The 25,672-nt window shown below is 32.3% G+C and overlaps 1 protein-coding gene across 2 annotated transcripts; it reads right to left on the bottom strand.

Moving 5' to 3' along the window:
- Positions 1-182: 182 nt before the first annotated feature.
- Positions 183-16,951, bottom strand: LOC130901690 (equilibrative nucleoside transporter 3-like). 2 transcript variants are annotated; one of them, XM_057813226.1, is made up of 9 exons: positions 16,795-16,951; positions 15,138-15,304; positions 12,643-12,889; positions 11,652-11,702; positions 7,826-8,010; positions 6,797-7,052; positions 5,464-5,549; positions 3,439-3,635; positions 183-520 (listed from the first exon to the last, which is right to left on the bottom strand). In XM_057813226.1, exons 1-9 carry the CDS (start codon positions 16,820-16,822, stop codon positions 517-519), a joined length of 1,221 nt encoding a protein of 406 aa, XP_057669209.1. In that variant the 5' UTR covers positions 16,823-16,951; the 3' UTR covers positions 183-516. The 2 variants fall into 2 exon arrangements, with proteins under 2 accessions (XP_057669209.1, XP_057669208.1); XM_057813225.1 differs by lacking the exon at positions 183-520 and adding an exon at positions 2,798-3,029.
- Positions 16,952-25,672: the final 8,721 nt, after the last annotated feature.

Here is a 25,672-nt window from a genome sequence, read left to right as displayed (position 1 = left end):
TAGATTATAATCTAAGTATTCATACTCAAGATAAATATGAATTATCTCACCGTACCAACATTTGTTTCATTATCACTACCGAATCTCATTCCTTTCTAGTTAGGACAATGGAAGAAACAGTAGACGACATTAATCAATTTTATAAATATTTATCTATAACTTTTTCAACAGAAATATCACCCCCGATGATCAAATTTACACTTTGATAACTATTACTAGTACATAATCAGTTCACTGTATGTTACTGGTACTATTGGTATACAAGGAGATTCATTGGATTTTTTTTAATTACATCTTTTACTACAGCAGTAACAATAATATAACTATAATACTTATAAAGTATGTGTGGAAAATATAAAACTTTTTAAAGCAATATTCAAGGCCGGTTGAAAACATTGATATTTTCTTCGACTTCCACCTTCGCGCGTCGTATTTAGTGACCTGTCCGTATAAAGAATATCCTAACTTCTATAAACTGGACATGGTGCATCATGTAGCTGGGTATTCAAATCAACCTTATCTAGAAATCAGAAAATATTATGAATATTCATTTCCAATTTTTCTGTCAAAAAATTAATGCGTAAACTGAAGATTTCATTGACCAAAGATAAACTCCTTATTTTATACGAGGGTTTTACTAAAAGTAAGGTTCTCAATGAGTTACAGCCTCAAAAGAAAGTGCTATTCTGAGGCCGACCACAGTGCTATACGCAGTGGCTCTCCAACTCTCGAGCACACCCTCGAACGATTAGCTATGTCGCTCAGTTGGAACTCTTAATCGCCGCTCCCGCCAAATGCGAGTTTCGAGCTGTAATCTGGTTTCTCCACAGAAGTAAATTACCGCCCCTGATGATTCGTCGGCAACTGACTAAAGTTTATGGTGAAGAGTGCATGTCCGTTCAGAACGTCCGCTCATGGTGTATAAGAACGCCGGTGTCGGCTGCGATTTTCCTGAAGATCAACAGTGAATTGCTCAAAGATCAGAGGGTCATTGTCTGTAAACTTATTGCTGTCTCATACCACATCAAAATAACTACCAGAAACGTTGGATTATCGCAAGGTGAGAATCGTTAGGTCCCTCGGTTGCTGACTGATGGACGCAAGTTTTTAAAGGACATTCAAACCTACGCCGTCGGCTGGAATGGTTATGGTGACAGTGCTCTTGAATCGTAAGGGGGTACTCTTCATCGATTTTATGCAATCTAGAACGACATAAATTTAGTCAGATATTGTGGGACATTAAATCCGGTGAGCAATCCAGGATCGCCGAGAGTACGGATGGAATAGTGCTTCTTCATGACAACACTCAACCCCACGTAGCTCGTCAAAAACAGTGTGGGTTTTGAAGACATTTGGGTGGAATATTTTGCTCCATCCTCCATACAGCCAGGACTTAGTCACTAGCGATTATCACCTCTTTCACAAGCTAAAAGAACTCTGAGGTGGTAAACGCTTCAAGACCAACGTTGTTGAAATAAAAAAAGACAATAGTGTAAGCGTTTCAACGGAGTATAATTTAATAACAATAAACAACCATTTATATTTTTATATTCCAAAGAGGTGAAGATAATAATCAACATATGATTAGTATTACGCGGCCAGCCAAAACAAGTTGTTATTTGGTACGAAGACTTCATGTATGTTTGACGCATCGACCAAAATTGGAATTGATTCATGTAGAACGCAAGCATCAACTGTGAATATTGTGGAAATGGTATTCCCAAGATCTACTAAGCATTTCAATCTTTGTAATTGTAATTTACTGGTAAACTCAATTGAAAAAGGCAACAGCAAACGGAATGTTTATGAGAATATATAATTTTTAGTCCAACTAATTTATCCTCATGTGTTGAGACAAGCCAATTCGTTCCTACTTGTCAGTCTGTTAATATAGAAGCTTCAATGAAATTGCTTCAAGGTTGAGTTAGGTTATTTGGTTAAGTTTTGTATCTTAAGATAAAAAAAGTGCTAAATCACAAAATGCTAATATATCTCTGTGGGGAAACATTTGCTTGTACAAAGAAAGGAAAAAAATAGAAATGAGCCTAAAATATGAGCCAAAGTTCTGATACGATTGATATTAAGAATTCGCAGAACAAATAAAAGCCTTCCCCGAAGAAGCCTCATTTTATTCATGGACTTAAGTTTGGTATCACTAACAAAGGCACAACGAGAGTAATTCAAATTTTATGTCACTTTTGCCCTTTGGTTTAATCAAATAATTCACGTGTTTCCAAACACCCCTAGTATTTTTCATAAATATTGTATCATTTTTGTTGTTTCTCTAAAACAGAAGTTCCTAAACTTTTTTTTCGTAAACTTTCATAATACTTATTACCAGTTTTAGTGGATACTTTTACACCTTACGAGTATTACCAATTCGTCAAAAAATCAGATCCGACTCTGGGAATTCAAGTATACTCCTGTTGTAGAGTTTTTTCTATTAATATGAAATTTCATATAATGACTTCATTCAGTATACTGTTATAACAGATTTCTCAACAACCCGCGCCATCTTCATACCAATAGAACAAGCAGTGGCCACGATATGGGTTTATATTAAAGGGCTCTTATTTGATTTACTTCTATCCTTTCAATATTGAAACTACTTTCTATTAGATGGCACTAGTTTATAAATAAAAGTATTTTCATTAGATTATCGAATTGCTTTTTCCACAATTTCCAAATGATTTTTACTACTTCTAATAAAACGTTATGAAGAAATCGATTTTTTTCTTTCTGTATATGATACATCTATACTATTCAAAAGTGATGGGGCCGTACTGAAAACAAACTATTCTTTTCAAACACTTTTATTACAAATCAAATAAAAACAAAGATTACTCAATTTATAAATAGCACTAACATCTCAATTGCATCCATCATCAAACTAAATATATATTTTGTATTACTTTTTAGTTCCCAGCATTTTCACGAGGAAAGGATTTGCTAAACTGACAAAAGTAGCTGTCGTAATTAATGTACTTAGTATAACATTAAAACCTATCTCTGCTTTATCCCCACTAAGACTAAAACAAATAAAATAAAATTATTTTGAAAATCAGATTTGTTTATTATAAACAAGACTAGGCTATATTAGAGCAAATAATTTTCAAAGTTTTCTGCAGATACGCAAGAAATTAAATACCAACGTTCTTATCGAATTATGTATTACTATAATATTTAAACATTTATCAAATGAGTCTGTTCATGTATTAGAAAAACAATAATTTTAAAAGAAACAGAGGATTAGACAGAATTTCTGTCATAGAAATAAAATAAATACATCAAAGCTGTTTTTGATAATTGCGGAATCTCTTTGTCAATCTATCTATCTATAAATCTAGTTCAACAACCTTAAAACAATTTTGAAAGTGCGCATGCTATCGGTTTCTGAACTGATTCGGAATCAGACCCACGATCAAAGCTAATACTTACTTGGGAGTGCTGAGAATTGCTGTGCTCGTAAGTATAGAGAATGATAAACTATAAACGACCATTATTATCATATATTGGTAATCGTGTGGGAACCATACAGGTAAAGTACGTGGTTGTGCGTTACAAAACATGAACAAAGGTGCCATTGCTATACATCGTATCACTTGAATAGCCAAAAACCAACCATAGTTTTTTTTCTAAAAGTGGAGAAAATAAATATTGATATTTTACATAAAAACTGTAACATTATTTGAAAGGTAGAATTTTCAGTATAACATATGAATCAGTCGAAAAAACTTGGGTTTGATTGGGTATGAATTCAGTATACAGTAATACTCAAAATAAACAAAAATAGTGACCGCAGAGCCTATTAGTAAGAAATGAGAGACGATGACAAAAAGAAGAGTCATGATAATAATGTGAAGATAATTGGAGGATGCACCTTGGTCAAAACTGAACGACAGATAGAAAGGAATGTGACAAATACGTTGGGCGAAAAAGCATTAAATAAGCTAGAGAAATAGGAATAAAACCTATATCAAGAATTAAAAGAAAAGATACCCATACAAGAAGAAACAACGTGCCCAGATGTGGGCCAATCTCGGCAATAGGCTGTGTAGCTTTGACCCACGCTTATAAGCCTGGCTTGGCCCTAAATGTCTGGCATAATAATAGGGTGCTAGGCTTGGTTACTACAAATTGGCCCAAGCAACACTGCCAAGGCTGGTAAGCATCACTACGAAGGCGGTCCCATCATAACTGCCAAGGTTGGCCCATGCTTAGCTATCTTAACTGGGTCATGTGCGCTAATAAAAATTGGGCCAAGATAAAAAGACCTTTTTGGTATAACTTTGGCTAAAACTAAACAGGGTGTAAAGCTTGGTTGCTGTTATAAGCCCATTGTCGGTTACCATATCTGGGTCATCTCAGTTCCCAGCCTGAGCCGTGTTTGGTTGTCACAGCTGAACATATGCTTACGAACTCATGATTAAAAATGATATTAATTATATTCTAATTAATTTTATTTTTCGTTGCACCACAGTGACAAGCTAACGTTAGATCAATCTATATTAATATTAGTACTATCATAAAAAATTAGAATATAGTATCGATTATCGAAATCGTAATTACTGTGATTGTGAATTGCGACTTTCACGCTCAGCACGGTTGTCTTCATGATCTTTTGCATTTGATAGAAACGACTAAACCAACTAACTAAAGATCTCTAGTTTTTGGATGCATTATACTTAGCAAAAAGAAATTCTGGGACAATGAACATAGCAATTCTGTTCTTACATTCATTGTCGGTTGATGTGTGAAAGTTTATTGATGTCATCTAATGTCCAACAACGGAGTTTCTCACTGAGTGTCTGTTTTGATTCAATAACTTCTACATTTTGAGGAACTTAGGGAGTAGATCATCACTGTCATTTTGCGGTAAATCACATTGTTCTAAATCAGAAGAACTGTTATTGTTACTAACATAAATGTTATTAATAGAATCCTTTCTTACAATTGTTTCACTTACACCTGAATAATTTCCTTATTTAATATGAAGTTAGCGAGTGAAACTTCTCTGCTAACGTTGTTCACAATCGAATACTTTCGTGCATTTGGTAGCAATGAGATTGGGAGGTTTTTGTCAGAGAGTCTAGGTTAGTCAGATATGGATCAAGTCTGGGTTCCTATAGAACGGCCAAATCTAAGCCCCCAGTCTTGGGCCAAGATTGGTACTGTAATGTCTAAGAACAAAAATGATACAGTATTAGCAGGACATATATAAATTTATATAAAAACAGTTATTGGATATAAATTGAACCAGAATCTTCGAAGGAGACGAAAGCACTACCCACAATTACGAAATTCTTTTGATGTAATTCATGGAAGGCCGCAAGGCTCTATAGACACAGGAAATCTGGAAGTAACAAAACTCCAGAAAATATAAGTGGTCTCAGTAATGTTCGGTAATAGATTATCACACAGAAGTCAATAAAAACGGGAAATTAGAATGAAACAATAACTCACCGTTATTATCGGATGAACAAAGATTTGTCCTACTAACTGAAAGAAATCGAACAAAAAATAAATTGCAGCCACAGCAAAGTATTTATCTAAAAAAAAGGAATGAAATGATTGTAATAAAAATTAGTACCTTTTGTCTAACCCAAATATTAGATATAGAGTAAATTAGAATAACGATAAACCGAGTTTGACTAAGTGAATTTCAATTAATATAGAACTACAACTTTCTATGCTTGGCTGATCGCTTCTAAATCCAAAAATATGAGTACAATTATCAAAACTTGGCAGTCTTATATTACTTATCCATTGCAATAAAATATGTTCTTTTTTAGTATAAATGGTATAAATAAATACCTGGACAATATTATCACACTAATTGACATGTATAATCACTTTACATCTTAAGCATATTATTTTAAGGTCTAACAATTTATCAGTAATTTGTCTGATTTTATTCCTCTTTATTTTCTTAACAAATTTACATCCGTTGTTCTTTTCAAATTGCTTTCTATAAGAAAAGGTACAATAACATTTATGTCGATAATACCTGTCCAAACCTTGGATCTATCTAAGTAAAAGTATCACTCTAATATTCATAATTATGGCGTTAAGTGTAAAGGTTGCTACGTTGGAAAAAAATGTCTAATTTATAAAATCACGGTCTGCATCCTACTATTGAATTAATGTTTCATTATTCGGCCATGATCATTCTTGTACTAGCACTACTTTATAAAGACGGAATTACTTTTTGATAAAATTACAGAAAGAAACTACTTCAACAACTATTATGCTATAATGTAGTGTTTCAAATGGATGCATCATTAGTTACGGTCTCTACTCGATCAGTCTTAGGGCGTTTGTGATTGAATCAACTTCTTATAAAAACTTCACAATTCTCCAAGCGGTTTTTTTAATAATCTGGTTATGATTCGGATACATATCATTAAATAAATGATAGCTCATCGTCTTTTTACAAATATAGTATATCTTATATTCTTTCCTGTACGATGAAAATAGTTGAATTTTGTACCAATTGTAATAAATCATTTGCACTCATGTTATGGGAATGACTTATGACTTTGAAACACAATGACAGAAAAATATCATTCATAATTCAAATGTTAAATGATTTTAACATCTAGACTAAGAAAATATATACCGAAGCTAATGCTTGAAGATATAAAAATAAGTAATGGTACACTCTATATAACTCTAATCGACTCATGCCTGAATTATTTAAAAAAATCTTATAAGTTATACACATTGTATCACATATTTGCAATTGACCTTAAACAAACATTTGTAGAAAAAGCAGATTTTTGCTTTTAATACTCACCATACCAAAGATTTTCTTGATTTCCTGTATATCCTTCTGATACAATGAGATTAGTTATGTTGGGGTGTGCAAAACCCGTTATACTCGTTGATATAAAAGTCATCAAAAGTAATGGCCACATAAGTTTTGCAGTTTCCCAGAACTCTCGTATGGAATGAGTTTTATTTCCAACATTTTCACTATTTTTTTCGTAAAGTTGTATAACCGGAGAATATTTTATCAAATAGGTCAATGAGAGTGTGAAGACCATTACTATCTGTAGGTAAATGACTTATTATAATGTTACCTTACAAAGAGAAACATATAATAGGTATATCAAATATTATATACATTCAGAAAAATAATTGTTTAGATTTTCATTTTGTCTCCGCTACCATTCATTCACTGCTTATAAACTCGGCTATCTCATATTTCTTTCTTTTCGTTTTTAAGATCTATTTGTCACCGCTTCTTCAGGTAAAACACAAGTAACATTAGTAATTTTTGTTTGCTAACTAATTTATCTCTGAAGTAGATGTTTTTATAAAATTTTTTCGTCAATGCCCAAATTCCTGAAGCTATAATTTGATGCGATTAAACATATCGATAGAAACCTTTTATTTCTTTATTTCTACGAGAAAGCAATTTTTCCAATATTATTTAGTGTATTCAATGAATCAGTTGCGTCAAATTTTTTTCTCTATAAATAATGTGAATACCTACGTCAGAATCGACATTTCCACATAACAGAGTATCAATTTCAAGAAGCGAGGAATAGAGCCTTTTTAGATGCTAAACAAAGGTAACAAATATTGACGACGCACTGTTAATACCATAAACATTCGAATACTATACAGTTTGGACTTCATATACTTAAAACTTTTGGTTTGTTGGAAGATCACAATTTCCTTGCACACATTCACACATTGATACAGCAAAGTTTGATTTATAGGCATAAACAATGTTTATCCAACGACTCGATAGTTTCTATTCAAACTGGCCATATTTGTGCTGAAATTGGTGGAAACAGCAATGAAAGGAGCTACTTACTGTTCCGCTTGTGAAGTAAATGAAAGCTATCAAAATGGGATCGTTTCCGATGGATAAACATATGAGCTGCAATGTAGATCCAAACAATCCACCCACCGAAGAACCGTACAAACTGATCTTAATATAGATAACCGGAAATCTGGATAAGTAGGCCATGAGAGATATATTTAGGAATGGCACGAAAACTGAAACAAAAAAATTAAGTACAACTTCCATAATACGAATCACCGTGAGGTTTTTTAAAGAATATGAAATTCAATCTTCGTCAAAGCTTACAGCAAGTAATATGTTACTTTTCCTTCCGAAAAGTTTGGTTCCACATATACAGGATATCTAGAAAGTCTTTTATAAAGGTCTAATACTGATTTTATGTCTATCTAATATATTTTATGTTTACTCCAGATTTCCTTTTAAGGGAGGATTTTTAATCTCAATAAACCGCTACATACATACAAACATGGTATATTTTATAATTACACGTTTTTTATATCCAATGCTAGAGTAGGGGAGAAGCAACGAGCACATTTGCTTTAAATATTATTGACTAATCAAATAATGAGATTGTATGTCGAAGAAACGCATTCTAAATTTGTTTTTTCTAGAAAATGGATTCAATTGAAGGCTAATATTTTCTAGGAAATATTTCGAAGTTACTCTTTTGACTACTTCTTATCCCATATCGGCACTTTACAAGGTTATATAATGTACCAAATTTGAGTATTTTTTTTATATTAAAGACTTCGATAGATATGTTTCCAATAAATAAAAGTTTTGTTAAATAGGCTTCAGTCTTCTATGTATCTAGTTTCACTAATTTTGTGGATTTTTGATAAGCAACTGTTTATCTAGCAAATGAGGACTCACTGTATAGTATTAATTTTCTTGGGAACAAAGAAACATAAAGAAAAAGACAGCGGTGGCTCCGCACTTGCACCACAGAATTCCATACCTGATCTTGAAATAGTCAATTTAATAATTGTCCCACAAATCTCTAAATCCGATATCGATCCTTCTCGCCGCTGTCATCTAGAGTGACGTTTGAAGTTTATACTGGTCCGTAAGTATATGGAATGAATGCACTTGAGGTTCAAGAATAATAATAATAGTTGTCGAAACGGGAATTTTGATAAAATGACCGACATAATTGTGTAATATTTAGATAAAATTATTATTTTTTATCTTAAAAAAATTCAAAATGTAAAGTATTGGAGGTCCGAAAGCGAGGATTTAACTGTCCTCACTGTGTTATCTATTTACAACAAATTATTCAAGAGATTCCAAATTTCAATAAATTAGTCATCTATGAATGTGTTGTAAAGTATAAAAATTATTACACCTGTATCTATAGAGGGTGTATCCTAAAAATGTCGATTCCCAATGTTCATATTATTTATTACATAATTTTACGAAGATTTTACAAAGAACCCAACGTTCAGCAAACTCTTTGAGACTTTGATAGCATTCTTTGGGCTTAGATGCAAAAAATTGCATTGCACACCCTTTTCAACATCTCCTTTGGATTATAATTTTTCTCCACCCAAAAATTTCGCCATAGATCTGAGTATATACATATAATACAATAAATGTACCACCAAGTTCTTCGATCTTATTCCGTGTACCCTTTGCAGTATGTAATTGAGCATTATCTTGTAATAGAATCCTCTATCCATTAACTAAATATGTATATTTTTCCGATGGAACCTCATTTAGAATGAACAGAACATACTGTTTACAATACCACTACACCAACAAGGTAAATTTCAGTCTCTGAAGATAATTTGTTTACCAAAACACGCGTCAGACAGTGTAATTGTGAGTGTTGGTGTAGTAGTGATGAACACTAAACTGGTTCGGGTTGTTTAGATAAATCAATTTTTCATCTCAAGTAACAATGCGTATGATAAAACAATCATCTTTCAGTAATACTATTTGATAACTTTCATAGACCATAACTAATGGTTTTGGTATCATACGTCCAAGAGTCTGATAGTTAGCAATTCCTGGTACTAGGCTACTTTTCTACTACCTCCGTTGTAACCTCAATATCCCACCTAGGTTGAGGACCTGGGCACGAACGATCTTCAGCGTCAAATCTCCACAATTAAAACGATTAAACAAATTAATAAGCTTTGCTGCTCGCTCATTAACTGTGTCTTCTTCAATTTCACATATTTTCGTCGCTTTTTTAAATTTTTGTTTCCCATAATATCTTATCAATACAAAAAAAAATCATATTCATCGCAATCCCCACTATTTATTATAAAAAGTACTATGTTGTCCATATACAAAGAGGGAATGATTCAAAATAAGTACAGCTACTCTTAAATTAGAGACTAGAATTAACTATTTTCACATATGAAAACCAACATTACTGAGCCACCCTATGTATGAAGACAATTTGGCAAGACCAAGTATACATCAGTTATTAATTTGTATTTCAATAAGATTCGTTAATTTGATAATCCAAACTTTCGATTTGATACCGAAAAAAGAATATTCTTTGTTGTGGTCGAGTGGAATCCATTTTTTTTTACTTATGCACCCCCAAAGTATTAAGCTACTCGCGGCCGCTGAATAAAAAACAAATTGTTTGGATATTGAGCGGAAGACTATTTCGGTTTATGGAAATTGCTTTTTTAACGTGAATAAACAGTGGAGATGATCAAAGTATTGCATAACAAATTCAATTTTTGATCATTAAATAGTATTGGTAAAGGTGCCTAGAGTGGTAACAAAACATAATCAGATATCGATATCTACGATACGCATTGTTTTTTGAGAAATTTAACTACACGTCTTGGTAATATTGGTGATATATGTGTTTTGAACATACATAAAGAGTCGATTGTGGCTGAAGGAAACGATTAAGATTCTATCAATAATCAAACATTAATTAATGTTTTCTATTGTTTTCTGTATCAGTGCTACCACCTCTGGGCTGTTGCTGTTCAAATATCACGAGCTGCATTTGAATCATTTGGTTTGGCATAAATATTGATTTGTTTACTGATGACAGCACCATTAATTTTAACATTGTAATTTTGCGTAATTTTGTCACAATTAGAACAGTCAAGAAGCATTTACTTCTGTTGCGATTTCTTGGGTATTGGCTTAATGGAGATCAAAAATATTTGAATCTCATAGAGACACCAAACATGGATTTTGCCACCATATCACGTACTATATTATGGTAACGTAGTAAATTGAAAGAAGGATCACTTGGTACATTTTTAACTACACGGGAACCTTTGTAGGACAAGCATGTAGCACTAGGTGAACCAGGTCACCAGCTAAATAGCCGACGATAGCCCCCATTTAAATTAAAAATAAACAAAATTAATTTTCAAAATACAAAAACTAATCAAAGCAAAAACAAATAGGAAATCAAAAGAAAAACAAAAAAAATATACGAAATATATCCCCAAACCGAGAAGAATCGTTTTTACTTAAACGAGATGCCCCTTTTCGTCTTTTTCATTCTCCTATCCTATCAAAAATCATCCAACGAATCTCTCTCTCTCTCTAAATTTTAAGTATCTCCAGTCCGATAAGTTACATATTAACAATCAAATCCGGAAGATTCTTGAATCCAATTGGGCCGATATCATAGTCATAATGATGTTTTCTTTTTGGTCGTGTTTTTCTACCGGCATTGTTTACTTTACTCAGCTACTAATTTTTATGTGGAATTGGTGCAGTTTTCATCAGAAGTGTCGGTGTGTTGGTATTTAGCCTTTCACAAATAACACCCTGGACTTAATTGTGTATATTAATTATTATTGTTCTTACTATAATTAGTATTATAAGGAATGTGAACTATACTTACGTGCAATGAATCCTAAAAGAAACAAAGATATGACGAAGAATGTGATTTGCCCTGAAAAGTATAAGTGTCAGTAGTTCCATACACTGTTCTTTATTATTTAAATACTATGTTTACCTTCTAGTGAATAAAAAGTATTTACACTTAAATTGACTTATTGGAAACTTTTTATTTTATAAGAAAATTATTAGCAACTTATAATCCTACATATTACGGGAACCCAACAATAACTGGAATAGCATTGCATCAGAGGAACTTTTGTAATATGCATTTATTCCACGAGACGTTAGATAACGCAACGAGGCTTGATGTGTTCGTCTGCAGTGGTTTTTTAGATTAGCGCTGCTTTGCTTAGTTTCATTTTATATGATGTCAATATTAAGTGAACAACATGCTGCTGCGAAATTTTGTTTTCTACTTAGCAAAGTTGCTGCCGAAAATTGATATTAAAGTCAGCCTCCACCCAGAAAAAAGCTCAAGAGTACAAATGGTTTGCACAGTTCAAAAATGATGGATTGTCGATTGAAGACAAATCTCGTTATATGTGCCCATGAATCGGTGAAAGCGTTGAAAAAAATTTATGAGGAAATGTTAAAAAGATAGGTCAAAAGTGTTTTTCAAAAAGACGCGATTTGTGGCAAAAAGGAGACTGGTTCTTTCTCTATGACAATGTATTTGTACACACAGCCATCTCTGTTCAACAGTTTTTGGTTAAAATTGACAAGGTTACACTGTTCCACGCAGATCACTCGCCTGATTTGGCGTCGCGTGATTTTTTTTATTTGATCGCATGAAAAGAAGTATAAAACGACAATATTGAATAGGTCAAGACAAAAACGTAGAAGTACAAAAATTGTTAAAGCAACATTGAGACAAATATATTGAGTGTAATGGAAAGTATTTATATTATATTAAATTAGGATCGAACATTTGTTTAGAAATTATCCCGGTTATTATTAAGTTCTCCATCGTATATTTTATTTTATATACTCACATGTATCAGTATCAACTTTTACTAATATGTTTAGAATTATGAACGCTGAACTTATACTACCAAGTGCAATTAAAAAATTATTCCTCATCTTGAATTTGTGGCCGTATATTCCTGTCAATATTACTGAAATTAAACTTGGAATAGAAGTGGCGATTGAATTCGCCGATACGAACATCGTCTGTAGCTCCGTCTTGTTGTTTAAGTTATAATTAGCACTTGTTCTGTCCCGTAATTTATACATCCAATACTAAAAGATGGTTTTTCAAATGTACAAGTAGATTGTGAATAAAGTGAATGAAAAATAAAACTACTTTTATAGTAGTATATATGAATGTTTCTTGAGCAGATTCACTGAATCTCATAATGATACAAGAGGATTCGATAGTATAAAAAGTAGATTCCAGAACCCACAATATAAGTACCAGAATATAATATCAATAACCTCACATGAATACCTTTCGTTGATTTAGTACGAGAACGGAAGAGTGACTTTTAAATGAAAACTTTACTTCAAATACCTACACCATTTTCCGATTTTTTGATATTTAAAAAAATCTAATAATGTATTAGTATTAAATTTGGTTTATCTGTCATATTTATGTCAAACCACGTACCACGGTTGAATTTTTTCAACATTTCTTTGTACCAAACAACACGAGCTTTTTTTAGCGATTGTTAAATATGCGGTATCCAACGCGAACAAATCTTTTTCACAGCCAAATGTTCATGCAATATCGAATGTGTGCGAGTGGAACTAATGTCAAAGTATGCCTCTATCTCACGTCATGTCACATGACTATTTTGAAATATCAGTTTATAGAGCATCAATGTTTTCTGGCACAACAGCTGGTTTGGACGATCCCCGAGAAATTCATCCTATAGCGGAGTGCGACCACGATTGAATTCGGGAAAACAGCAAGCAGCCTAAGCTATTGAGCACGCTCAACAATTTCTAAAAGATAGCGCACACTACCTGTGTCGAATTCGAAAGACGGGGAAATTTTACTGCCGAAGTAAGTCCTAAAGTTGGCAAATATACGAACCTTAGAATAATTATTATCATTAGGACAAAACGAAAAACCATCAGCAACATCTAAGATTTTCAAAATGAGCAAATGTTCTATATTATATAAAATATTGAACAAAAATTGAGAGACAAAATTATTTTTTCTAAGAATCAGTGCATTTTTATACTAGTTCAAAATAATTAAAAAATTTAGTATTTTGAACTTTCCACAAAAAAGCTTCTTATTATTTATTATTTAAGAATGGTTAGGTTAGGTTAGGCTAGGAGACTATGAGTAATAATAATCGCATTGATGAGAAAGTATTAACTCTTTTATAATTTTTCTTCTTTTATTTAAAGTAATAAACATTTCAAGCTAAATACAGGGACTACAGATGCCGTCTTCATACCTTCAAATGTGCGCTCGAACCACCGTGCGCTCGACTCACGTGCGCTCGATGCACGCATTCAAAATAGTATTTTTGATTTTAATTTCGGGCTACTCTAGATATTGGCTTCACTCTGACACACCGTTGTAATGATATTCAAATCAATATCAAAAATTGATGACATGGTATATTTCATTTTAACTTTTTAATAAAATTACTCGAATAAGACTCTGTTTTTTGACATTACCAATATAGCAAATGTACAAAACAACTCCTGGAATTAGATAAATTTGGCTCAATTGCAAACGAAATATACAGGCCACTGTTTCCGAAGATCACCTGCAATTATTTTATTTAATGCAGGTGCAAATCTTGTATCCTATATCGATAACTCTGTGGCTAACAAAATGAGAATACCAGAAAGCTCTGGGGTCGGAAGGCATTGATACTACTGATGGATTCTTCTCCTCGATATTAAGAAATTTTTTTAGGTGCCTCGAATTCAAGATCAGATCAGCTAAAAATTATTGTGTGTGATTATTAGACAAGACAAAATTAAATCCGTGAGCTATTCAAAAAGTGAGAGGATACAAGCAAAATATTTATAATAAGTTCTCTCATAAATATTGAATAAATTGGGGTACTTATTATAAGGGTGTGAAAGTTTTTAAATTTCTTCGTCGTAACATTTTGCCCTCTGTGACCGCAAAAATCCTAAGTTCTTTCCTTCCTTCAAATCACTATGGTGCTATTCAGATCCTCATTCTTGGAAATACGTAAAAATCAATGAAAACAGAGCTACCTCAATTCGCTCACATTTATAAGGGTGTGAAATCCATTGGGGCAAATATTTTGGACAAAATCTGTATAATGGACAATTATCGCAAAAATTAAAGGAAAAATAAGTGGAATATATCCAGGCTCAAGCACATGGAAATTATTAAAATCACACTGGCACACAGAAATCATATGCGTGAACGATGATAAGTCTGGAATTAACCTATCGAGAAGTATCACAGTTTTACTCTTTATTTTAATCTAGACAAGACAAGAGATGAATCGATGTGATATTAGATATTTTTTTTTTGGTTAATACTCACGTCATTAGCACTGAGAAAAAAACTTATAGGCAACATTGATACCAATCCACAAAAGAAACAAAATAAAGTAGCTAAAAAGAATTTATCCCGTGGTATTGGAGTATGTGAAGACTTGCTCTGTCTGATGTCCCCACTCTGTTCAAGTACGTTGTCGTACAGTAATGAAGCTAAAAATGAAATCATTTATTGAGATTTGATATGTCTCAGTGATTATATATGAAATTATTGAAAAATACTCAATATCGTAAACGTTTTCTTATAGAAAATATATTAATAGAAATGTGAGAAACCATCAATAATGAATAAATGATGTGATCAAACTAAAATATGTTCCAAATAAAAGCATGACGGAATGTTTTCATCTTTTCGATATGTTATTGAGAATTGCCAGTAATAACAATAGCCAAAAATCTTTATAATAATTTTAAAAAATGTTTTTGCCACATCCCGCATATCATACGCTACACTTTTTTATCTATTTATTTTTATCATTTTCCAGTCTTTCATGGTCTGTTTCAATTCTTTCCTTCTAGGTCCTTGAGAGTCCTCCTCGTATTGTTTAGTCCGTATTCTCTCTGAAGTCGTATATACTCGACCTGTTCTTCGTCTTGTATCTTCATTTTGTATAAGCTCTGATCTGGATATCCTGCACGATCTTCTCAAGTGGTCCATTTCCACAGCCTCTACTATTTTCTCCTGTCTATCCATCAGTTGCCAGCACTCGCATTCATACGTTAAAATGGGCTACACTTGTGTTTAGCTTAATTTTCTCTAACCAAAGCAATGAGACCAGAATTTTTCCCTTGTTGCACAAAGTTATTCATTAAAAATATAATAGACGCCCGAATTTGAGAAAGTCACATTTCAGTATGAAAATGGATAGGAACGAGGAACTTGTGATTGAAAGAGTTGATCCCAGTTCGAAAATTGCTTACAAATTTAGTGGGAAGAGCTAAAAATCAGGGTGAAAAAAATATGTGTCCTTCCTTGGCATAACATTCCTCTATTATATTCTGCAACAAAGTTTTCATGAAGATTTACCTCATTTTTTTAACTTAACTGCTACATTTATTACTTGGGAGTGTTTCGATTTTGTTGATTTCATTTAAATTTAATCCTATTTTATGTATATTATATAAAAACTGATGTATGTACATAACATTTTACCAAACATTTAGTTTGATTTTGCGCCATTAGTATTTTAGCGTATGAAGAAACTTAATCAAGAAGTTAATTCATTCTTAAGCTAATAGGTACTTAAGACTTTATGTGCCTGAATAAACAATAATACTAATAGTTTTGTTGAGAATATTTTATTAATTTTAATTACAAACATACTTCAATTACAAAATTATTATCTAGTATGTTGTAAGCTAAGCTATAAATAATAAGAATAAAAAGTTTTAACTCCACTCGCACGTCGTAACTCCAAATAAGGTTGGATACTTCACCAAAGAAAAGTCCATTTTTTTAATTATGTAATTTCCAAATTTGGAAATAAATTTTAAAATTCATAATAGCATGAACATGATTTCCACGCATATTAAAAATAAATAGTTTTTACTTGCTTCTGTAAAGTTTACTCAAAATGAGTTACGCATTCTGATAATTACGCCGACGATATCTATATGAATTTAATAATGCTCATTTAACTCACCTCTTTTTATGCTTGTTTCGAATTCCATATTTTTTATTTGTTATTTTCAATGTCATTGAAACAAATTGTTCACAAAAACTAATTGAAATTCACGTGGCACTTTTATCATTCACAATTTTTAAGTATTATGATTAGATATTTCTCTCTTGAATTAAATAGGATCTATTGTTTTGGCAACATTCTTACACACCAATAAGATAAGACTATAGTAGATAATCCAAAGAAAATGTCTCTGATCCTACCAATGAGACATGGAAAATAACGTAAAAAATAGTTTTGATAAAAATAAACATCAGTAACTTAAGTAAATGTACCCGGAATCAAAAATACGACAAGTACGAGTATCGTAAGAGTATCTGGCACAACAAAGAAAACAAAAAAATTTTGGGAAAAATATGTTTATTTTCCAGCGTAATCTCCTTCTAGCTCCATACCCTTTTCCCAGCGATGTTCATTAAGTTCTATATTATTTTTTTATAATAAGAATAATCAAACTCCTCAAAATAGCCATTAAATGCCGACATCACCACTTCATTTTTGTGAAATTTTTGACCACCATTTTTGCAGGTCTGGGAAGAGAAAATAATCCGAGGGGCCTAAATCTGGCAAATGTGTTGCATGAGGTAGCAATTCAAACTTTAATTCATTAATTTTGGTCATTGTAATAATGGATGTATGAGCTAGTGCATTGTTTTGATGGTAAAATACTTTCTTCTTAGCCAAATGCAGCCATGTTTGTTTGATTTCTTCGCACAATAAGTTCGGATAGTTGATAGTGTACCCTTTCTCGAGATAGTCAAAGAAAATTATTGACGCGTATCCTAAGAAACCGACGCCTGACCTTGCCTGCAGATGGAACGGTCTTTGCCATCTTTGGAGCCGTTTCTACCTTTTCAGTCCATTGTTTTGATTGTTCTTTCGATTCGGCTGTGAAGTGATTGTTGAAACAGCGCAAAAATTCGACTTTATTTCTGTGAAACATTGCCAAACATCTTCACGATGCTGTTCTTAGTCCATTGTTAGCAAGCACGGAACCATTCTCGTGCACAGCTTTCTCATGTCCACATTTTCAGTGAATTTGAGATGTACCGCTCTTTATCGTTCTTTTTTAAATGCCTACTATCTGCTAGTTCGCGCACTATCAGTTGTCGATCATCCAGTCGCGCTTTATGGACTTTCTTTCTAGAGTCGCCAACTCATTTGGTCGATCACTGCGATGCTGGTCTTTGCAGTTCGTACAGCCCCATTCAAATTCTGCTACCTAATATTTTACTGTTGTTAAGAGCGGTCCCACCCAGAGTAGAATCTTTAGAAGCTTTTATATTGGTTGGACTAAGGCATTTGAAATAAAAGTATTGTATCACATAACAAAAATTTCGTTTTTGGTTCAGCTCGATTATTTTATTTCCATACTGGTTTAAACATATGAAGTTGGAGTTAATTCCAGTTATTTAATAATAGACAACATTCATCGGCTATTAAGTTGTTTATATTCTTAATATGCTTTTTGTATCGATTTTCGTACTCTCCCGGCATTAATTTATAAAGTTTATTCAGCAGTAAAATATAGTTGGAATAAATGAGATCAGGGAATTGATATGATAAACTTTTGCTTCCGAAATAGAAATGAGAACAGAGATAGAAGTATATAGACCCATACTAGCACTATCTAAACGTAAGTTATAGCAATTGGAAGCTGTACAGATTCAGTTTAGATTATGAAATCGCAAAGTCTTTATTCGGTCCTAGACACACGAAAGTAATCCTCAGAAACTATAAGCTCAAAAGATATAAAGGCATCTATAGCGTTCGCAGATTTTGATGCAACGGATCTGTATGTCGCCATATATATTTGTAATTAAATCTAATCATACTGAGATAATTAATAGGTAAAAATATCCACAAAATAAGGTGTATGCTCACTCTGAAACGTGTGAGTCACGTCTAAGTGGCAATTCAATTATCCCATATATTTTATAGAGTGGTGAATGTCTACCAAAGAATCACGGATTCGTTACTTCATCTCTTCTAGTGTTTTTGTTACCGGCAGTATAAGGTTAATATTCTAAATATTATTCTAAGAAATAAGTCAAACGGTATTGAACCTGTTGATTTCGGTGTTCACGTGCCTAGAGTAAGAAAGCGAGATCATTACCACCAACAAGGCGGATTCAGTGTTGTAGAAGTTTATCGTTCAGTTAAAATGTTTCATTTACCAGCCGGATATTTTTTGTCTTGTCTTCTGAAGGAATGCTATGCTATAACTAACGTACAAACCTTTTTCTTAATTTTGGGTAAAGTGGAGTGAATTCGTTAAGTTTAAGTGAATATTCAATAAAAAGGTACATAAATTCTGAATTCATTGCTTTGGTCAGAAAAAATTAACCCAAACACGTAAATGAAATTATGCAAAGTCATAGTGGAGCTCATTTCAACGTATGAAAGCGAGTGTTGGTAAGTGACGGATAGACAGAGGAAATAATAGAGATTGTGGAAATGGACTATTAGGGAACATTGTTTAGGATATCCAGAACAGAGCGTATACGAAATGGAGATATACGACGAAGTATACACGACTTCAGCGAGAAGACATATTAGGCAACTACTTTGATACGGACATGTGATGATGATGGAGCAGAACAGATGACCGAAGAAAGCATTATTGTATCAACCGCAGAATAGAAGAAGACGAGGAAGACCCTCAAAGACCTGAAAGGAAGGATTTGAAAAGACTTTGGAAGATAGATATATCAAGCACCCTGTAGGACCCCCACTGTATATATAAAAGTGGATATTTGACAGTTTCAAAATAATAAATTTATTTGTAGATACTATACTTTTTCCATTTTGTACTGAACACACTGTTTACTACTCCCACACCAACACTGTTGTTCAAGCGTTTGATAACCAAGTTGGAACAGTTTACTTTCAGTCTCTGAAGAACATAATTTGGTCAACGAAACGCATGTCAAATAGTTCAATTGGAAGTATTGGTGTAGTAGTATTAGTAACACTGTTTTTCACGCGTTCGATTACCAAGTTAATCGGAACAGTTTACCTTCAGTCTCTGAAGACCATTACTTGGTCAACGAAGTGGTATTATTGGTGTAGTAGTATTAGTAACCAGTGCCAGTGTTAAGGATGAATATCATTCACGGTTATTCACGGTTATTATATATATATATATATATATATATATATATATATATATATATATATATATATATATATATATATATATATAGTTCTAATCGTAAATTGACATATTTTTCATCAGTATGATAAGTTCAACATTCCATATCTTTGATCACAATTTCAAAGTATTCAAGTTTTGGAAATTAAAATTGCAGTAGCTACTATTTCACATGTTTATTGACGGTTTCAAGTATGTGTACCTGTAAATTATATCAAATTGATACCATTATTTTGAAAAAAAATAGATACTGACGATATACCTATTGTCTATTGTATTAATCAATGTGATATAAAAAAATTAATGTTAATCTAAAAGATTATAAGATAAGATATGAGTTGAATAGAAGTAAAAAAAGAGGCAAGATTCAAAACCAGTCAGATTCAGTAATTTGTTTATGACGAAAAAACGCGGAAAGAAACCTTTCTACTCGAGATATTTTCTGAGAAGGAACCTATCAGGCTTACAAACATTCTTAGTTACTAAATGACTTCTCCAATGAATAATTATATTTATAACATCTAAAGTATTATTTTATTTCATTTATTTGAGGTTTTTTCTTAGATATTTAACCATTAGGGTTATTTTGACCTCTTGAAGGAATTCAAATATTCATTCTAATCGAAATTTTTTCTCTAATGTGCTTGAAACAAACAAAACAGATCTGGCTACATAAAATGATAAAATTGTACAAAAAGATATCACAAACTTATACCGCTAGCAGGTTACTAGTTACTACATAAAAACACGCGGTCATTATCTCCATCTATACATCTTGATAGCTAATCTGCACTAATACTAATCACTTAAGTAGTATTTCTCTATATTCGTTGAAATCTGATTGTACCCAATGCAGAAGCATGGAAATATACTCAGGATCTTCTTGAATAGTTCAAATATAAAACAAGTTAGTATTGCCATATTGAAGATGAAGACCTCCTACCAGCAGAGGAATACTTTAATTCCATAAAAAAATTGCTGTAATTATTTCTATTGATATGTTGAGAGAACTTATCCATACTAAGTAGCTTCTATAATTTTATTGGGTAAAGATGTACATTACTTATCATGGAATAAATTGTTTACAGCGTATTTTTATGAAAAACTCTAATTGTATGACTTTGGTATAGGCTTGAAGCATCCGTACGCATATATATCAAAAGAATAATTATAGAGAATATTCAAGAAAAGTCTCATAAATTTGTCTCTATTTGACATTTTCGCTTAATATTGTCTTAAATATTTTTGCAAAAATTTTTTACGTTAAATCACACGAACACGCATTAAGAATTTAAAAAGTAAAATACTATGTTTGGATACTGTACAGATTGAAAAAGCAGTGCTACTGTCCAAATATGAGATATTTGTATTTTATCAATCCCGATAAAGTTGATAAATTATTGATTAAATTGAAAGATATCGATAAATAATAATTGTCTATTTCATCCTCTTCCAATGAAAATATACATGATAAACTAATCGATTGGAAATTTCAAACATGCCAGTCCACATTTTCCAATAATTAATAGTGAAATTTTCAGTGAGAAGTGCGAAAAGGTCTACTGCTCTGAACTTCTGGATATATGTCAAAACTTCATAATAATTGTACTAACGTTGGATTCAGAAGACTCGCAAATGTTTGTATCAACGGCACACTGCTGAGTATTATTATATAAGCCATTTCAGTTTGTTCCTCAGCAATCCTAAAATTTATAATTTTCAGGAAATTTTCCATTAAAATATTATTATTATTAAATTATTATCTTATTACTCACGGAGCAATACTTAAAATAGCTGAAGATGTTAATACAGAGCCAAAAATACTATAAAACACCTTGATATTCATATACTGATAGTCCCACGGAAACTAAACTGGTAAATGGTTGCGTGGTTGTACATTACAAAACCAGAAAAGAATACCCACTCTGTATGTCCTCAAAATAATCACTAATAAGAACCAGTGACAGTTGCTTTTCTAAAACATACGGAACTAGTTGGAGGAAACAATTTTTTTCTCAAAATTCAGAAGATTTATTCAAATTATATTTGATTTTAATTTATCTACAAAAGTTTGTATTAACTAATAAGAGACTAAGATGAGAATTTTGTACAATTTAGCTATGAACGAATATCCTATAATATTATAAAAGCTAGTGTCAAGTAGTCTTGTCTAGTAGCGCCTATACTATTTTAATTTTGTCTAGTCTCTTCTAAAGTTATCTAGTATCCTTTGAAATCATTTTCTATTTTTATGAAGGATGATAAGGAGAAAGGTTTGTTTCTGAAGCAGAGACAAATGACGCTACTTATTATAAAGCTAGTGAGTAGGTTGGTAGTGAAAGTTCCCAATCAGTTGAAGACAAAACGTGGAAATCTATGCTATAGAAGCATCTACCAGAAAATATTTAACGTAATAATGTTTTTTTAACCTCAGAATATGGGATGTCTAAAATCACTTCAATGCAGAAAGCCGCCGACCAAGGTCCTCAGCCACAGTAATAAATCCGGACCGTATTGAACAAATAACTCAAAATGACAATTAATCCTGCTTCACCAGACCGTAAACGCAAATCGTTATGCCATTTTGACAAGATTTCGTGAAGCTGCTTGACGTAAATGACTTAGAATAACGCTAAACGCTAAAGCCTAGATGTAACTCTTATTATCAACAGTTTTATACGTCTATTTCTAGACGGATTAAAAAGTTGATTCTGCGTTCTGATAAATATCTAAATTGAAATTGTGATTATGCTGAAATGTATCAACTCCATTTGTACAAGTGTTATAGTAATCAAGTACTATAATCAAGCAGTTTCCCAAAAGGTAATAACTAGCAGCATAACAAAATAACACCGAGCACTTGAATAGAAGTCTTCGGCCTTCGATATTCGAAACCATGCCCGTGAAAGATAGATAATACACGACCTAAGTAGAAAACAACATCCAGGGCTCCTTATGGAACACTGTCAACTGAATGAACACTTTATGAAGTTAAAAATCAAGTAAAAAGCCATGCTCGGGTATTAGGGTGAAATGAGCTCGAAAATGGGAAATTAAACCTTCCTGAAGGCAGTTGAAATAATTTTAATGCTCTATGATTATAGGAAGAGGTGCTTGCTCATTTTCAGCAAAAGAGGGACATACTAGATCTTTAATATCTCTACAAACTTATTTTAGTTTATCTATTTATATATCCCCTTTTTCTTTTTTCTGGATATTAATATGTTTTAGCCCACCCCTCGTAAAATTAGATATTTAAATTACAATAAATCTTACTTTTATGATTGGCCTTCCAAGCGATCTTCCCAATAATGAGCAAATATCGTTTAGAAAATATATTGCAACAACAGCAAAATATTTATCTGGAATAAAAAAAAGTTGTATTAAGATAATATGTGATTTAATATATTAGAAATAATTATTTGTCTAAATGTATACTACTCGTTTGATTAGTTGTCCGTTACGAGACACAGCTTGGAAGATATTTAAGATTATGTTAAAAAATTCAGTTATTTATGTAAAGATTTAGAGCAACTGTTCCAAAATATATGCATATCTAGACAAATCGAATCCTATACGAACTCCACCGAGTAATTGAATATATAGATATTTTATCGAGTTATATACATTTGAGAAAAAAATTTTAGGCAATCATTCAACCTTAAACAAACCTTAGTCTTGGAAATATCTTGAAAATAATATTGCAGGCATTAGGTAAAAGCTTACGTTGGACCTGTTAACTATTTAGTTAGGATCTATTTTGTATAGTGTACGGTCCAGTATCAATTATCAGAATAACTGGTTGCTCTCCTGTCATATCTGTTTGGACTACTACAAAAAGAAACAAGTTCCTCTGAAGCACTGAAGCACACACTAAAAGTTTTCAATATGAACCTAATATTGAAAACTTTTAGAAATGCTCCAAAGGACTTTGTTGATGCTTCCGTTGGTTTTCCTGAATTGGTTCCGCGTCGTAGGCTCTTACGTGTCTGTAAGGTATAAATAACCTGGATGATCTGCCTCTATGCGAAAAGCCTCTATGCGAAAAGCCTCTATGCGAAAAGCCTCTATGCTGTGGGTTCGACCGACGATAACTAGAGTTATTTTTATACTAGGAATAATAACTTCCTTCCGGATAGTTTCTTTTTCGATTTACAAAATTTCTTTTTCGCTATAATTATTTCTTGATCTATCTCTATTCTGTCTCCTTCTTTTATATAACACTGTTTCGCTTCATAGATTTTCTGCATTCACATTAACAATTTTTTGCGTAGCTTCTTGTACAGTATGGAAATGTACAGCTTCCATAATAGTTTTAGCTTTTTCCAACGATGCATTGCTACTGAAGCCTTAGCGGTCGAGTTTTCCGCCATGTACTTACACATGGCCTTCCAACAGAGTTAAAGGCTTAAATAAAGAAGTCTGAAGTAGAGAGAGGCTTGTAAACGTTTATTGAATTATTTAGCTCTAATTTAAATTGTTACTGTCTGCGTCGTCGTCTTGTTCAGTAATGTCTATTAAAACTTTCGGGTCTTTCAAATGCGGATCAATTTTTTAAATATGAGTAGAGATTTTATATTCGACCTGTAAAACTTGGTATGACCTAAAAACTCTATCTCTTATCATATTAATATGGGTCTAAGGTAGTTATTATATTTATTGTCATCAATATCTCTATAGCAACTATTCACATTCAAAACAAAGTCATTACAGAGGGTTAACAAGTTATTTCTGACTTGGTTTTTGACGCTTTGTGTCTATGGTGTTTGGACGTTTTAAAACTCTTTTCGACTCTCTTATTACCTCTTGTTTTAATTTGACACCTTGATTAAAATATCGTCCCAAGTTACTTTAACAACTAACATTGAAATTAAACACATATAAAATACAATACCTTTCTATTTGTATTATGGGAAAAATTTAAATAACCATATTGTACCTAACTCATATAATTCTTACAAAACAAATTTTAGAGCTGACTAAATCTAATGAAATAATGTACAGAGTGAGTTTTATGTATGGAACGCCTCAATCTCGGAAACGGTCTTCTGATACGGTCGGTATTATGATGGTATTTAGATTGTTGTCAGATCTTTTTTTTCCGGAAAAATCACCCTATATATTTTGTATTTTAGTAATATCGTACATTTAGATGGTTGTTAGTTGTTTAATTTGAATATTCTTCAATAATTTGTATGCTAATAAAAATCTCGTAACAAGATGTAGTGTCAGTAAATTAGTAAAAATTTTAATATTTGTGTCAAGCTACAAGTAGATCCACATTTGTGAAGTAGGAAAATTACGAATTTTAGAATACATACAGTAAAGGCGATTACAGCAGATGCTCAAAATGTTGTCCATTTACTTCAATACAACAAGCCATGCGATTTTTAAAACTTGGCAATACATTGTGCAACATCCCTGATGCCTCAATTCTTCTTATTTCTGTGGTAATCCTTTCTTCTAATTTCTTAATATTGGCAGGTTTTGTTTTGTAAAGGATGTTTTTTAAGTAACCACACAGGGAAGAGTCTAAAGGATTCATATCGGGTGAACGCGGGGGCCATTCGATAAAACGACGCCTTCCAATCCATCTTCTGGGAAACATATTATTTAGGTATTGCCTATATTGAGGTGGGGCACCATATTGTTATTTGTTGTTATTGTCTGAAAATTTCCAATAAT

This window comes from Diorhabda carinulata, chromosome X (assembly GCF_026250575.1).
Source record: "Diorhabda carinulata isolate Delta chromosome X, icDioCari1.1, whole genome shotgun sequence".
NCBI classification, from domain to species: Eukaryota; Metazoa; Arthropoda; class Insecta; order Coleoptera; family Chrysomelidae; genus Diorhabda; species Diorhabda carinulata.
Note: the sequence above shows the minus strand (reverse complement) of the source record. Positions and strands in the feature narration are given on the sequence as shown.

What these genes read in the sequence shown, in the direction of transcription:
- LOC130901690 (XM_057813225.1), bottom strand. Translation starts at nt 16,822, where the DNA reads ATGGAATTCGAAACAAGCATAAAAAGAG. An exon ending in AAAAGTTGATACTGATACAT is followed by an intron (nt 11,703 to 12,642) that starts GTGAGTATATAA and finishes TATACTTTTCAG; the next exon opens with GGCAAATCACATTCTTCGTC. An exon ending in TTTACTTCACAAGCGGAACA is followed by an intron (nt 7,053 to 7,825) that starts GTAAGTAGCTCC and finishes ATTTACCTACAG; the next exon opens with ATAGTAATGGTCTTCACACT.